General features: G+C 39.9%; 1 protein-coding gene across 7 annotated transcripts in view; it reads left to right on the forward strand.

Annotated features, from left to right (window-relative positions):
* TMEM131L (transmembrane 131 like) overlaps positions 1-14,887 on the forward strand; it is a 170,212-nt gene that overhangs the window by 104,863 nt on the left and 50,462 nt on the right. For 4 of the 7 annotated variants that reach the window (XM_031010351.3, XM_055385145.2, XM_055385150.2 and 1 more), the window contains exons 8-13: positions 9,559-9,636; positions 10,143-10,296; positions 11,910-11,968; positions 12,284-12,392; positions 13,560-13,656; positions 14,183-14,336. In XM_031010351.3, the coding sequence (XP_030866211.3) occupies positions 9,559-9,636; positions 10,143-10,296; positions 11,910-11,968; positions 12,284-12,392; positions 13,560-13,656; positions 14,183-14,336 (651 nt within the window). The remainder of the gene's footprint in view (positions 1-9,558; positions 9,637-10,142; positions 10,297-11,909; positions 11,969-12,283; positions 12,393-13,559; positions 13,657-14,182; positions 14,337-14,887) is intronic. The other 3 variants (XM_031010352.3, XM_055385147.2, XM_055385149.2) reach the window with 1 other exon arrangement.

Raw genomic sequence — 14,887 nt, forward strand, 5'->3', positions numbered from 1 at the left:
TCTTTTGATTGAGTCCTAAATGCCATAAACTTCTCAAGCATATTCCCTCAGGGCACAAGCAGTAATTGTATCTCCATTGAAAAATGCACTGAGCATTCCACACTCACCTTCCTGGTTTCCTCTCACCTGTCCAGGTTTGTGTAAGGCTTGGTGTAGCCGCCTCAGTCTTTGGTGGTAGAGCTCCTTAATTGTTTACTATGGGGGATTTAAGTGTATTTCTTCACAGTTCCTAGAACTCAATCGTGGTTTCTTAATTATTTTTATTTTTACTTTTGTTTTAAGACAGGGTCTTGCTCTGTTGCCCAAGCTAGAATGCAGTGGTGCAGTCACAGTTACTACAACCTTGGCCTCCCGAGCTCAGGTGATCCTCCCTCCTCAGCCTCCTGAGTAGCTGGGACTACAGGCATGTACCACCACGCCCAGCTAAGTTTTATATTTTTTTGTGGAGACAGGGTTTCACCATGTTGCCCAGGCTGGTTTCAAACTCCTGAGCTCAAGTGATCCACCTGCCTCGGTCTACCAAAGTGCTAGGATGACAGGTGTGAGCCACCATGACTGGCCTATGTTTTGAGGAACAATTCCAGTCTGCTGAGATCTTGCCTGTCTTCCTTTATTAGATTCTTTTAAAAGCTCCATTTAGCACAAAGATATATTTCATTTTGAATACCTGCACAATGAGATCTCAAAGTATCTCCACTTCTCTTTTTATATCTGTTTAACCTGACTTTCTAGATGTTGTTTTCTTTTTTTTTTTTCCTTTTTAGTTGGCATGTAATAATTGCAATTAGGTATGGGATAGAGAGTGCTATTTTGATACTGTATACAATGTGTAACGATCCACTCAGGGTAATTAGCGTATTATCACCTCAGACATTTATCATTCATTATGTTGTGAACATTCAAAATCCTCCCTTCTGGCTTTATTGTAGTCAACTGCAGTCACCCTGTAGTGCTGTAGAACACCAGAACTCATTCTGTCTGTCTAGCTGTAACTTTGTGTTGGTTACCCAGCAAGGTTTGGTTATTTCTTTTTTGTTTTGTTTTGTTTTTTGAGACAGAGTTTTGCTCTCGTTGCCCAGGCTGGTGTGCAGTGGCGTGATCTCGGCTCACTGCAACCTCTGCCTCCCGGGTTCAAGTGATTCCCTTGCCTCAGCCTCCCAAGTAGCTGGGATTACAGGTGCCCATGACCACGCCCAGCTAATTTTTGTAATTTTAGTAGAGATGGGGTTTCACCATGTTGGTCAGGCTGGTCTTGAACTCCTGAACTCAGGTAATCCACCTGCCTCAGCCTCCCAAAGTGCTAGTATTTCAGGCATGAGCCACTGCACCCAGTGCAGTTTGGTTATTTCAAACCATTTCAGCTGTGTCTAGCTCTTGCCTTCCCCTTTCCCTATATATATGGGGTAAAATATACTTAACACAAAATTTACCATTTTCACCATTTGTATGCGTACAGTTCACTGGCAGTAAGTACATTCACAGTGTTGTACAGTCATCACCACCATCCGTCTCCAGGACCCTTTAATCACCCCAAGGGGAAACTCCATACCCATTAAACACCTTCCCTCAGCCACCATTATTCTCCCTGGCAACCACTATTCTAGTTTCTGTCTCTATGAATTGGACTATTCTAGGTCCCTCCTAGAAGTGGGATTATACAGTATTTGTCCCTTTGTGTTTGGTTTATTTCATTTAGCATAATGTCTTCAAGGTTCTCCCATGTTATATAGCATGTATCAGAATTTTATTCCTTTTTAAGGTTGAATAATTTTCTGTTGCACATATATATCATGTTTTGTTTATCCACCTTGTGGCATTTATGAGTAGTCTTGCCATGAACATGGGTATATAAGTATCTGAGTCCCTGCTGTCACTTTTGAGTGTATACCTAGAAATGGAATTGGTAATTCTGTTCAAGTTTTTTGAGGAACCACCACAGCGTCCTTTCTTTTATAGCCTAATTCTCGCCACAGCGATGCCTGCTTAAGTATAAGCTGTGCCCATGCTACTCAAGGTCAAGCGACGGCAGCCTGCATCACAAAGCTTAAACTTTTCCGAGCCTGGATCTTGTTTCAGGGCCTGTGCCAGACATGCAGGGCCTACTTGTCATTTGTTTGAGGCCCAGCATCATCCAATTGTATAAAAATAGTTACTTGCCTTTGGACAGAGCCAACATACGCTACCTGACCTATCAAGGTGAAAATCCCACATGGCTCTGCTGAAGCTGCCAGCCCAGGTTGTAATAGTTAAAAGCTAGTTATCCAGGTGTAAAAACCAAGGTGTTGCCCAACACAGATGACTTCCACTTGGCCAAACCAAAAGTTTAGATAGTACAGGGGTTATCTTAGTCTCCCAATTGTTTTTTGTCTGTCTTTCAGGGTTTCTGGCACATTTCAGGGGGTGGAAGGTAGTGTCCAGTAAATGACACTTCTTTTTTTCTTGAGTTCTGTTCCAATCATGAAATAAAAAGAACTTGAAGTGTTTTAGGGGGAAAAAAAATCTCTTAGAAACCAAAGGAGTGGTAAAGAGTTTTCTTCTAAAAGCTTTAATGTGGGAAAAATGCTTTCCCCAAGCATCTAAATTATTTGTTGTGGAATTTTGTTAAATAAATGCATTAATTATGAATGAGCAAATCAATATAATCTCCCCTTTGAGGCCTACTGTGTACCCAGTGGTTTGCATATGTATCTCATTTAGCACCCATCATATTGCTGTGAATTCAATAACTTGATTTCATAGAAGAGGAAGCTGAGTCTTAGAGTGGGTGGGGAATGTCCCCAGGCTTTTATGGCTGGGGTTTGATCTCAAATCTGTGTTGGCTAAGGCACTTGGCCACACTGCCTTTTCTAAAATGATGTGGATAAGGAAAAATGCTATCCATATGCAGTAGCCTCTTTTTTCCTCAAAGCAAACTAATTTCAGCCACTTCCTGGGTTTTTGCAAATGTTTGCATGAGTGGGTCTGGCAGTATAGTTAGATTTTGTTTTAGTGGTTAATATCTGAGGAATAAAAGGGTAGTGGTGGTGGTGGGGGTTGAAACACAATTGCTATTTAATATCAGGGAAAAATAGCTGTACAGTACTTATTAATAACTCAGCTGAGCCTGCTGTTATGCAGGAAACACTAAATTAGGAGTTTGGTTATAGAATCTGAGTGTTATGTGGAAGGCACCCAAGATAGCTCTCATTTTATACAAGATCATTTGCCATGTACATAATACTGTGTGTGGGGGCCACCTGCTGGAGCAGTCAGATGGCTTATACAGAATCAGTGTTCCAGATGCATATGTCGGCATAAGAGATTTACTTTTTCTTGTCTTTTTGAGATGGACTCTGTTACCCAGGCTGGAGTGCAGTGGTGCAGTTGCAGCTCCGCCTCCCAGGTTCAAGCAATTCTCCAGCTTCAGCCTCCGGAGAAGCTGAGATTACAGGCGTGTGCCACCATGCCCAGCAAATTTTTGTATTTTTACTAGAGACAGGGTTTCACCATGTTGGACAGGCTGGTCTCAAATTCTTGACCTCGAGTGATCCGCCCTCCTTGGCCTCCCAAAGTGCCGAGATTACAGGTTGTGAGCCACTGCGCCTGGCCGAGATTTACTTTTATAATGACTTCTAATATTTAGCATTCAAAATTGTGAAAGGGGAGAAAGATGTCTGAGAAAAACAGAATCTAAAATTGGGATTTGTCTAAGTAATTCTTTCATAGTTCATAAGTTATAGTCCTTAAATAAAAAGGTTTCATGTGGTTATTACCAGGAACATCAAGCCTCTTTTTCATTCTGTCTGGATTAATATAGATTCTCAAATATATTTATTTATTAGGCTGTGCTTTACTCTTGTTGATAAGACATCAGAATGACTTAATACTTTAAGTCTGTTATTTCCTTTCCTGTTTAATTGCACACAGTCCCCCCAAATCACACCCTTCTAGTGGCCCAGGGCACCAGCAATTCCTTAGCAAGTGAAGGGAGATGATTACTTTCTCTCTAGTATCCAGTTCCCTAAATTCATACTTCTTCACCACAAAACTGTGGAAATACATGACATACAAAAGGAGTTTTAACATTTCTATTTTCTTGACCTTTGCATTTTATCTTGGTATGGTTTTCTAATATATATCCCTGTGTTGATGGATTTTTAGGCCTTTAGGTACCTAGGAGAAACAGATTTGATCTATTTTGATTTGTTAAAAAAGTACTGACTGCAGTTGAAAAACGTGATTTTTTTTTTCTGTTTTTCTACTACCTAGCCCCAAGATCTTTGATAAGTCTCTTAACCCCTCCAAGCCACAATTTCCCCCATCTTCTAAAAGGGGATAATACTTTATATGAAATAATATGAAATATATAAACTATATTAATACTTTAAATGAAGACTACTTAAGAAAAAGTTGTTTCTAGAGTTACTTTTTCTTTTTTCTATAAAATATCTGATCTGATTTGTTAAAGGAGTATGGGAGGTTTCAAAACTAGAGAATTAGGTTTTTATTTGTTTTTCCTGTCTAATCAGCCCAGGCTCACTCTGGATGAGGGCGTGTCCTGTTGTCACACAGTGTGCTCAGTTGGGGACAGGTGGGGAACTTGTAACCCTAGTATGTGGTTGCCCCCTGGCTAACATTTTGGTTAGAGTTTCTTTTTTATCAAGTTAATGTTGCTATTGTTTTGTTCTTTTTTTTTTTTTTTTTTTTTTTTTGAGATGAAGTCTCACGCTGTTGCCCAGGTTGGAGTGCAGTGGCCCGATCTCGGCTCACTGCAAGCTCTGCCTCCCAGGTTCACGCCATTCTCCTGCCTCAGCCTCCCGAGTAGCTGGGACTACAGGCGCCCGCCACCATGCCCGGCTGATTTTTTTGTATTTTTTAGTAGAGACAGGGTTTCACCATGTTAGCCAGGATGGTCTTGATCTCCTGACCTTGTGATCCGCCTGCCTCGGCCTCCCAGAGTGCTGGGATTACAGGCGTTGGCCACCGCACCCGGCCCAATTGTTTTGTTCTTTTGAGAAAGATACGGACTTGAAACTTTTTCTTTTAGAAAAATTAGCATACTTCTGAAGGGCAGTTTGGAGGTGCTAGAACTCCCCCTTGTGGGATTCTGAAATATGTCCTACAGCAAGAGAAACAAAATAGCGATTTTTAAAATGCCTCTCGCTAATAGAAGAATCTTAATTAAAATGGCAAGTTATAAATATATCCGTCCAGAGATTTACTAAGAATGACAAAATATTAGGCTTTATATCACAGCAAATTACTCTGCAAAATAGGGTTGTTAATTGTGTCAAAAACTGTTAATATGATTGTGAACTTTTAACATCTTTTCATTTGAAGAAATATTGTAGGGTAGAGAATTGCCTTGTCAGGTTAAGACCTTAACATAGTTAAATTGTTGTAGATTTCTTAAAAAAAAAAAAAAAAACTTATAAATGTGTACTTTAAAAGTGTGTTAATATGATTTTTTTATTTAAACGTTTTTTGAAAGTTTCAGATCAGAAATACACACTGTCAGGTTTTTATTCTTTTATTTTGTAGGCACCGTTTACTATTTTCTGTTTCTTGCCCTTTTCAAGCTTCTCTTGCCCTTTTCAAGCTGATTCCGTAGCATCTGTGGCTGTATGCCCACCTCTATCCACTCATCAGCTGTTTATTGAGTGCTGATGAAGTGATAGGCATTGTGCATTCGAAGCACGAGATGCTTAGAATCTCCTGGGGTAGATAGACCTTGACCATGTTGTTGTGAGAAGTGTTACAAAAGGTCAGGTAGAAGTTGCTGTGGTGTCTGAAAGGGTATTTAAGCCAGGACATGAAGCATAAATCAGATTTAGCTAGGTGGAGAGGTGGGTGGGTTGGAGGAGTGGGTGCAAGGCAAAGGGACAGAAAATTCAAAGGTGTTGAGGGAAGCAGAGCAGAAACGAGACCAGTGAGGTTGGAGCATGCGCAGGGAGGTCGAGACTAGGCAGGTGCCGGAGTTTTATAGCGACAGCAGAGGATTTGGGACTTTTGCCAAATGAGAAGTCTTTGAAGAGTTTTAAGCAAATAGTGGCATGACCAGATTTGTATATGGGTAAATTCACTCTTGGTGCAGTGTGGAGAATGGAGTGGAAAGGGCAGAGGTGGATGCAGGGAGACTAGGAGGAAGTTACTGCACCATCATTTTTTTGTGTAGTTTCGTGTTGTTAAGAGTATTTATTTTGACTTTGTAGGCTGTACAGTCTCTGTTGCAAGTACTCAACTCTGCTATCATAGCACGAAGGCAATAGTAGACAGTCCATAAAGGAACGGGCATGGCTGTGTTCCAATAAAACTTTGCTGACAAAAACAAGCAGCAAACTGGATTTAACCTGTGGGCATAGTTTGCCAACCCCTGATATCTGGGGTATTAAGAAAGAGGAGAAGTGAGTGGGTTTAAGGGCTCATGAAGGAGGTACAATCAGTATGACTTGGTTATGGATTTGTTTGAGGAGAGTATGAGAAGCTGAAGTGAAAGGGGTTTTCAGGTTTCTGGCTTAAACAACTGGATAAATAATGATAGGGTTGATGAATAATGGTGCTAAGATGAGGCACACAGCAAAGGTGGCCAGGTTGGGGTGTGTGAGGATTCAGGTGGATGCCCAGTCACTGGTTGGACATATAGGTATGGAGAGGACTAAGCTAGAGGAATCGATGTGGGAGGGTTCAGCATGCCAACAAGCTCCCCTGGGAGATAGTGAAGAGGGCATAGGCGGCATCCAGCATAACTCAGTGCCTGATGGTTAAAGGAGCAACAGCTGGCAGAGGAACCAGAGAGAGAGAAAAACCGAGAGGGACAAGTGGTTCAGGCTGTAACAGGACAGGGGGCTGGTGGCAGCAGGGAGAGTGGTGAACAAAAGGAGAAGTTTCTGTTGGATTTGGCCATGTGAGGATCATTTGTAACCTTAGTTAAAGCAGTTTCAGAGCTGGGCATGGTAGTGCACGCTTGTAGTCCCAGCTACTCAGGAGGCTGAGGTGGGAAGATCGCTTGAGGCCAGGAGTTTGAGGCTGCATTGCACTATGATTGTGCCTGTGCATTGCCACTGTGCTTCAGCCTGGGCAGTATAACAAGTATTTTATTTTTTTTTTGAGACGGAGTTTCACTCTTGTCACCCAGGCTGGAGTGCAATGGCACGATCTCAGCTCACTGAAACCTCCACCTCCTGGGTTCAAGTGATTCTCCTGCCTCAGCCTCCCAAGTAGCTGGGACTACAGGTGTGTGCCACTATGCCCAACTAGTTTTTTTTTTTTTTTTTTTTTTTTTTTTGACGGAGTCTCATTCTGTCGCCCAGGCTGGAGTGCAGTGGCGCGATCTCGGCTCACTGCAAGCTCTGCCTCTCAGGTTCACGCCATTCTCCTGCCTCAGCCTCCCGAGTAGCTGGGACTACAGGCACCCGCCACCACACCCAGCTAATTTTTTGTATTTTTAGTAGAGACGGGGTTTCACCATGTTATCCAGGATGGTCTTGATCTCCTGACCCTATGATCTGCCTGCCTCGGCCTCCCAAAGTGCTGGGATTACAGGTATGAGCCACAATGCCTGGCCATTTTTTTTTGTATTTTTAGTAGAGACGGGGTTTCACCATTTTGGCCAGGCTAGTCTCCAACTGCTGACCTCAGATGATCCACCCACCTCGGCCTCCCAAAGTGCTGGGATTACAGGCATGAGCCACTGCACCCAGCCTAACAAGTCTCTTTTAATTTTAAAGATAAATTTTAAAAATTAAAAATCAGTTTCAGAAAGTGGGCTTTTTCTGTTTGATGTTGGGATTTGTTCATAGACAAATTTAAAAATCTAGTTCTTCAGGCTGGTGTATTGGTGCACACCTGTAATCCTAGCACTTTGGGAGGCTGAAGTGGGTGGATTGCTTGAGCCCAGGAGTTCAAAACCAGCCTGGGCAATATGGTGAAGCTCCATCTCTATAAAAAATACACAAATTAGCCATGTGTGGTGGTGTGCACCTGTAGTCCCAGCTACTTGGGAGGCTGAGGTGGAGGTTGCATGAGCCAAGATTGCACTACCCGACTCCAGCCTGGGCAACAGAGTGAGACCCTGTCTCAAAAAACAAAACAAAAAAATCTAGTTTAAGATTTTAGATTCATTTTACAAATCATATTATTCTATTTAAGAATACTAGCAGATATGAACAATGATTTCTTTAAAAGAGTGTTTAATGTTTGGTCCCATTTACAAACTTAATTAAACTCCTTAAATATTTTTACTGCATTAAAAATATATTTTATTCTTTTTCTTAAAAAAAGATTAAAAGAGTCACGGTTCACTACAGCCTTGACCTCTTGGGCTCAATCAATCATCCCACCTCAGCCTTCCTAGTAGCTGGGACTATAAGCGCACATCACCACGCCTGGCTAATTCTGGTATTTTTTCTAGTAGAGACGGGGTTTTGCCATGTCTCCTAGCTGGTCTCCAACTCCTGGGCTCCAGTGATCCACTGCCTTGGCCTCCCAAAGTGCTGGGATTACAGATGTGAACCACTACTGTGCCTGACCTGTTCTTTTTTTCTGTATTTTAATTGCCTGAATGACAATTGAAGTAGTTTAAAATGTATTCTTTTATAATGTACTTGGGTAAGTTTTATAAATCTAACAAACATAATTGTAGTGATTCTTCTTAGTAATGCATCTTTCCTAGGTTTTTTAATAGGTACTCCCTATTAAGCCAGCCTAGGCTTTGGAGAATGGCTTCTTACCTTGCCAAGATTTGATGTTAGGACTGTGGCTCCCGGGTGGAGTACCTTTTTGGAATCACTATGCCAGAGACATTAAACTTAATGAAAGAGGAAGTCTCATAGCCCATGTCTTTTAGATTCACATACTGCACTGAGTAACTTTTTGCTGTATTCACATGCCTGTAGCCCCCACCCTCCTACCCAAGGTTGTATCCCTTGATTTGATTTTTCATTTTCCTTTTCTTAAATATGTGTTGACGTCATCCCAGGGGCTGTTAAGATCTTTAAATTTGACAGAGTCTTGCATTCTTTTTATATGCTTTTGTCTCTTTCATCCATAACTCTTCCCTGTTAAAAATGATAGTCAATTGAATTTTGGACATCCCCTTTTTTTTATTTTTTTTATTTTTTGGTTTAACTTGATGGTCATGGTTTCTAGGTCATTGTACTGATGGAAGGCACACTTAGAATTTTGTTACTTTGTAAACCTACTTTAAAATAACAATAGATTCCTGTGTTTAAATAACATTTTCAACAAACATTAGAAACACCAAACTCCAGTGTTCCTGTGTATATTTAGAACATATTCACCTGCTTATAGGTGTAATAAGGAATTTTCATGTTGCCCGAGGGAGAACTTATGATTTTCATTAGAATGTAAGCTCAGTGACAGTCCTGAGAACAGATTTCTCTGTTTAGCTTACTGTTATATATCCACTAAAAAGAATAATGCCCAGCATTTAGCAGATACTCAGATATTTATTGAATAAATGAAAAAGTGTAGTTTCTGAATACTTGATAGATTGTTTATTATTAGTGTGAGATTGAGCCTTTTACTTAAAGTTCTTTTCCTCCTTTTTTCTTCTTTTAGGCAGAAACCACTAATACTAGCCTCTTGCAGGTGCAACTGGAATGCAGTTTACATAATAAAGCGTGTCAGCAATTAAAGGTAAAATAAAATATGTAGTGTTTTCTCTCTGCTTTCTTTCCTGCCTCTTTGCTTAAAAATAAAACACAAGGCCGGGTGCTGTGGCTCATGCCTGTAATCCCAGCACCTTGGGAGGCCAAGGCGAGTGGATCACGAGGTCAGGAGATTGAGACCGTCCTGGCTAACACGGTGAAACTCCGTCTCTACTAAAAATACAAAAAAATTAGTCGGGCGTGCTGGCGGGTGCCTATAGTCCCAGCTACTTGGGAGGCTGAGGCAGGAGAATGGCGTGAACCTGGGAGGCGGAGCTTGCAGTGAGCCGAGATCGCGCCACTGCACTCCAGCCTGGGTGACAGAGTGAGACTCCGTCTCAAAATAAAAAAAAAATAAAATAAAACACAAAACAGCATATTCTGTTCTCACACACGTGCCATTATGTTAAATGCTTCTCCTTTCCTCCATAGTTTGAAACCACAAAGTTGAGATGATTTTTTTTTTTCCTTTTTTCCTCCTCCTTCCAACCGTAGGGTTGTTATCTGGAATCTGATGATGTTTTGCGTCTACAAATGAGCATAATGGTAACAATGGAAAACTTTTCGAAAGAATTTGAAGAAAACACACAAGATTTGTTAGATCATCTCTCTATTGTTTACGTAGCTACAGATGAATCTGAGACCTCAGGTAAGGTGGAATGTTTAAAAATTTTCATTATATTTTCATCAGTCTGCATCATCATTCTATAGCATTTATGAACAGATTGTATCATAGCAAACCAAGACAAATAGCCTTTGCTTTAATTATTAAGTGATTGTGGTAGTAACTGGTTCTCAACCTACAACTGCTAAGAAGGCTGTATTATTTTGGGGAGAAGTGACAACTGCAAACTATTCTGAGTTTCCTTAGGAATAATTTTTCTTCATGTTTGGAGACAGTAAGGAAATTAAATGGGCATGACAGTTTAATATAAATATTTACAAAGTATTTGAAGTCTTGGGTTTCTTGTTCCACTTTTAATGATTTGCCTAAGCTCATTTAACCACATCATGCTGTTTTGTATTTTAAATAGCTAATAGGTTGCGGTTGTTCCTGGATGCTTGACAAGTTAGGTAGAATTTTAGTGTTCAGTTTTATGAATTTTATCTTTGGAAATGTGTGTCCGACTTATCAGAAATAAATGCATTCATCTGTTTAACTTCCTAAGAACTTTTTTCAGAGACACATTCTGTGATCCATGAAATTCCTAACGTAGAGTATACTAGTATCTTTTGGTTATCAAGACTTCTGAATGTGACTGTATATATGTATTTGTATTCAAGAAACTATGGTTTTTATTCTTTGGGTTTTTTTTGTTTGTTTTTTGGTTTTGTTTCTGTTTTTGTTTTTTTTAGACAGGATTTTGCTGTGTAGCCCGGGTGGGAGCACAGAGATGTGATCTCGGCTCACTGCAACCTCAGCCTCCTGGGCTCAAGCGATCCTGCCACCTTGCCCTCCCAAGTAGCTGGGACCACAGGCGCACACCACTATGCCTGGCTAATTTAAACCTTTTTTTTTTTTTTTTTTTTTTGTAGAGACAGGGTCTCCCTGTGTTGCTCAGGATGGTCTTGAACTCCTGGGCTCAAGCATTCCTCCCCGCTTGGCCTCCCAAAGTGCTGGGATTGCAAGCATGAGCCACCGTGCCCTGCTTTGGCAGTCTTAATTGGTTAAACAGCCTTTACCTTTCAGTCTTCAGAGCTGGCTGTGGTAGTGCTGGATCAGCAGGAGAGCTCTCCTGTCCTCAGTGCTTGGTGAGTCTCATAGTGGCCAGGTGAACATCTATGAGGGCAGATCCTGACCCATGGGGACCACTTCTCTGGGTGAGGGCTAAAAGGAAGCCTGAAACCTGAGATCTCAGGATTTTCTTCTTTCCAAATGTGGTTATCCAAATGAGGAAATGAGGAGCTTTCTAATCAACAGGAGAACATAGCTTTATTTGAAGTCATCCAGTTGGTTAGTTTCATTCAGAAGAGCATTGTGTGACCCTAAACTCAGAATTTTGCTCCTGGTAGTTCCTCATCATTTAGAGGGCTTAGGTTGGTAGGCATTTTTATGAGGATCTTTTTTCTTGTGATTAAAAAAGAAAAAAAAAAAGGAAACACCTCCTAGTTTTGATTTCAGTTTTGAGAAACAAGTTAACATTTTTTATAGAAATGTGTAATGTGGTATTTTAATGATTATATGAAGGTGTGAGAATGAGATGGCTCTGTTTTAATCTCTGATTAAAAACTCTGCTTTAATACTCTGATTCTTTTGGACAGATGATTCAGCAGTAAATATGTATATATTACATTCAGGAAACAGCCTTATATGGATACAGGTAATTGTAAATGCTTACCTAAAGTAACTTTTAAAATTCCAAGTGTGCATTTAATTGTAGAATATGAGGGTTTTTCAGGAACAGAGACAGAAGCGCTGTCTTTATTCTTTTTTGCTTTAATTTAAGCCCATTTGCCCTTGCTTGAACCTCTGTTTGTATGAAGATTGTCAGCATCCGTTCCATATGGTTATGGCACAGATGCTGAGCAGTTGCTGTGTATGGCTGGTCTGTACTATTTATTCTAACAGTTGATTCAAACTGGATAAATACTCTCCCAGCTGAGAGTAGTCACGTGGGACTTTTCTTTTATTTCAGGATATACGCCATTTCTCACAGAGAGATGCTCTGTCTCTGCAGTTTGAACCAGTACGACTACCTACTTCTACAACAAACTTTACAAAAATTGCTTCTTTTACCTGCAGAGGTACAGATTTTTAAACAGATTGTCATTTGACTTTTGTTATCTGGTTGTCATGATGGCACCTCTTTCTACAACTACAGATTAGGCATGGTTTCAAAAAAGTGAAGGGAATGCGTTTGATTTCAAGAAGTCCCAGCCTTAGTAGTTCTAAGATAGTATGATGTAGAAACTATTGTTGATGCCACTTCTATTCTGCCACATATGTAGAATTTTGAGTTTAAAGCTTAATATTCTGTGTTGATAACGATTAGGAAGGAAAGCACTGTTAGGTTTTTGACAGGAGTCTATGCAGGCTGTTTTTGAGGGAAAATTGGCAAATCTCTATGAAAATTTAAAATGCACATATTTACTCTTTGATCCTTAATTCTAGTTTTAAGAGTTTATCCTCCAGATATGTATGTATTCAAAACTGTACCTATAAGAAATGTGTGTTTGTTAGGACAGAACAGCTGATCATCTGTGTTCAGATGTGAGAGAGTGTTCAGAAACATGCATGGACAGCGATGCGAGCAGTGTGTGTACATTTAATTTTTTTTTAGAGGATATCTGTGTACTTATACATGCACAGAACACCTGGAAGGATGTTGGAGAAACTGCTAACAGCTGCCTCCTGTAAGATAATTGGGAGTCAGGGTGAAGAAAGGTAGATTTTACTTTCACATTTTTTTGTTAGTGTTTGAATTTTTAAAGACCATATATATAACTTTAAAAAAGTTGGTTATTAGCATCAGAGAGTTAAGAATTGAACACAAGCGACTCAATATTATAACCTAATCAAGGAGAGCTTAAAAGTATTATTTTGATCAATCAGCACTGCTTTCAAATGCAGCCCACTTTCTGCTGGTCAGCTCCCTTTTGCTCTTTAGGTTTTATTCCTTTCTTGCTCGTGCCTCCACACATTCCCCCTTACTCTGCCAAGTGAGCTTCTTGTTTCACTTTTGTCATTTCTGGTAGAGAAGTTGGTTTTTAAAAGTGTGGACTTCTGGATAATTGGCAACAAAGAAGATGACAGGAACATTTGAGAAAGTAGTTACCTTTTATGTCTGATTCACTATTTTAATGGAGACAGAAAAGTGAATAAAAATTTATAAATAAGACATGTATCTTTTGTTCAGGCTTAATGAAGGAAAAGGTACTTAAGCTTCACATTTATTTCTTTATACCACAAAGCAGCTACATCATGTGACAGTGGAATTATAGAAGATGTGAAGAAAACAACACACACTCCAACACTAAAAGCATGCCTCTTCTCTTCTGTGGCTCAGGGGTAGGTTACTTCCACTTTCCCTGAAATCTTATATGGTGGTTGTTGTTGTTTTCCCCTCTAGAAATGGTTTAAAGATATAGTGATATGATTTGTGTGATTCTCTCTCTCTCTGGCCTTGCCTCCCCTTGCCTTAGCATTGCTAACAGGCAGTGAAAGGGATATTAGCTGAGTGGGGAAAAGGAAGTGAAATAATTCAGTTTATGAAATAGGTTCAGCATCAGGCATCCAGATGTGTGAAAAGAGTACATATTCACATAGTGTTTCTGAGTTGACTTCAGGTTCTGGTTTGGTCCTGGCGGCCTCTGTGAGCTGTGCTGGCCGCAGCCTGGTTGCTTCCCCTCGGGCTTCCAGTTGCTCCCTATGTGAGCCAGAAGGTTGAAGGAGGCGATTGCCGAGGTTGTCTCTGGCGCTAGCTTTCATTTAGTAACGTTTTATGAAGCTCCTGTTTTTGCAATTAGAGGCTCATAAGAGGGCTGACTGTTGTCCCACACTCAGGCCTGATAGCATGCATGTCGTCTGTTCACAGGTATTTTAGAATGGACTCTTCTGCAACCCAGTTTCACATAGAGACTCATGAGAACACATCAGGACTTTGGTCAATATGGTACCGCAACAATTTTGACCGTAGTGTTGTATTAAATGATGTGTTTCTTTCCAAGGAGACCAAGCACATGTTAAAGGTACATATAGTATTTTTTCCCCAAGTTTTAGCTTATTTTAAGCTTTGTTTAAGGTCAGATGCTGTGAAATTATTTCTATAAAATAATAAAAAATATTCCAAATGCTATGAAGTTATTTATATAAAATTTTATGATTTTTAAAACATGTATTTTTCTTTTAACATTTTCAGAATTACTTTTAGGAGACTTCTCTTTCTCTCTTTTTAAAAAACTGTTTTTAAAAGAGCTCGAAGGGACCAGGATATAGCCTTTGAAAATTATTTGCTCTTACCATTATTCAAAAATATTATGCATATGTATTGTTCTAAAAAGATTAGTAAAAATGAGCCTGGTTCATGATAAAATAGTAGGTTGTTTGCAAAATATCACTTACTGAAATTTCAAGATTACTTTTGTGAAATTTAAAACAATGTCATCTTAAGCATTATTTGTAACCTATCATTTCTATAAAAATATTGCAACTTTTGATCTGGAAATAACTGAGTAAAATCATACTTTCTGAAGTATAGAAGAATGTTAGCATCATACTTTATAATGATTTTAATCATAAT

The sequence above is a fragment of the Gorilla gorilla genome, chromosome 3 (assembly GCF_029281585.2).
Source record: "Gorilla gorilla gorilla isolate KB3781 chromosome 3, NHGRI_mGorGor1-v2.1_pri, whole genome shotgun sequence".
NCBI classification, from domain to species: Eukaryota; Metazoa; Chordata; class Mammalia; order Primates; family Hominidae; genus Gorilla; species Gorilla gorilla.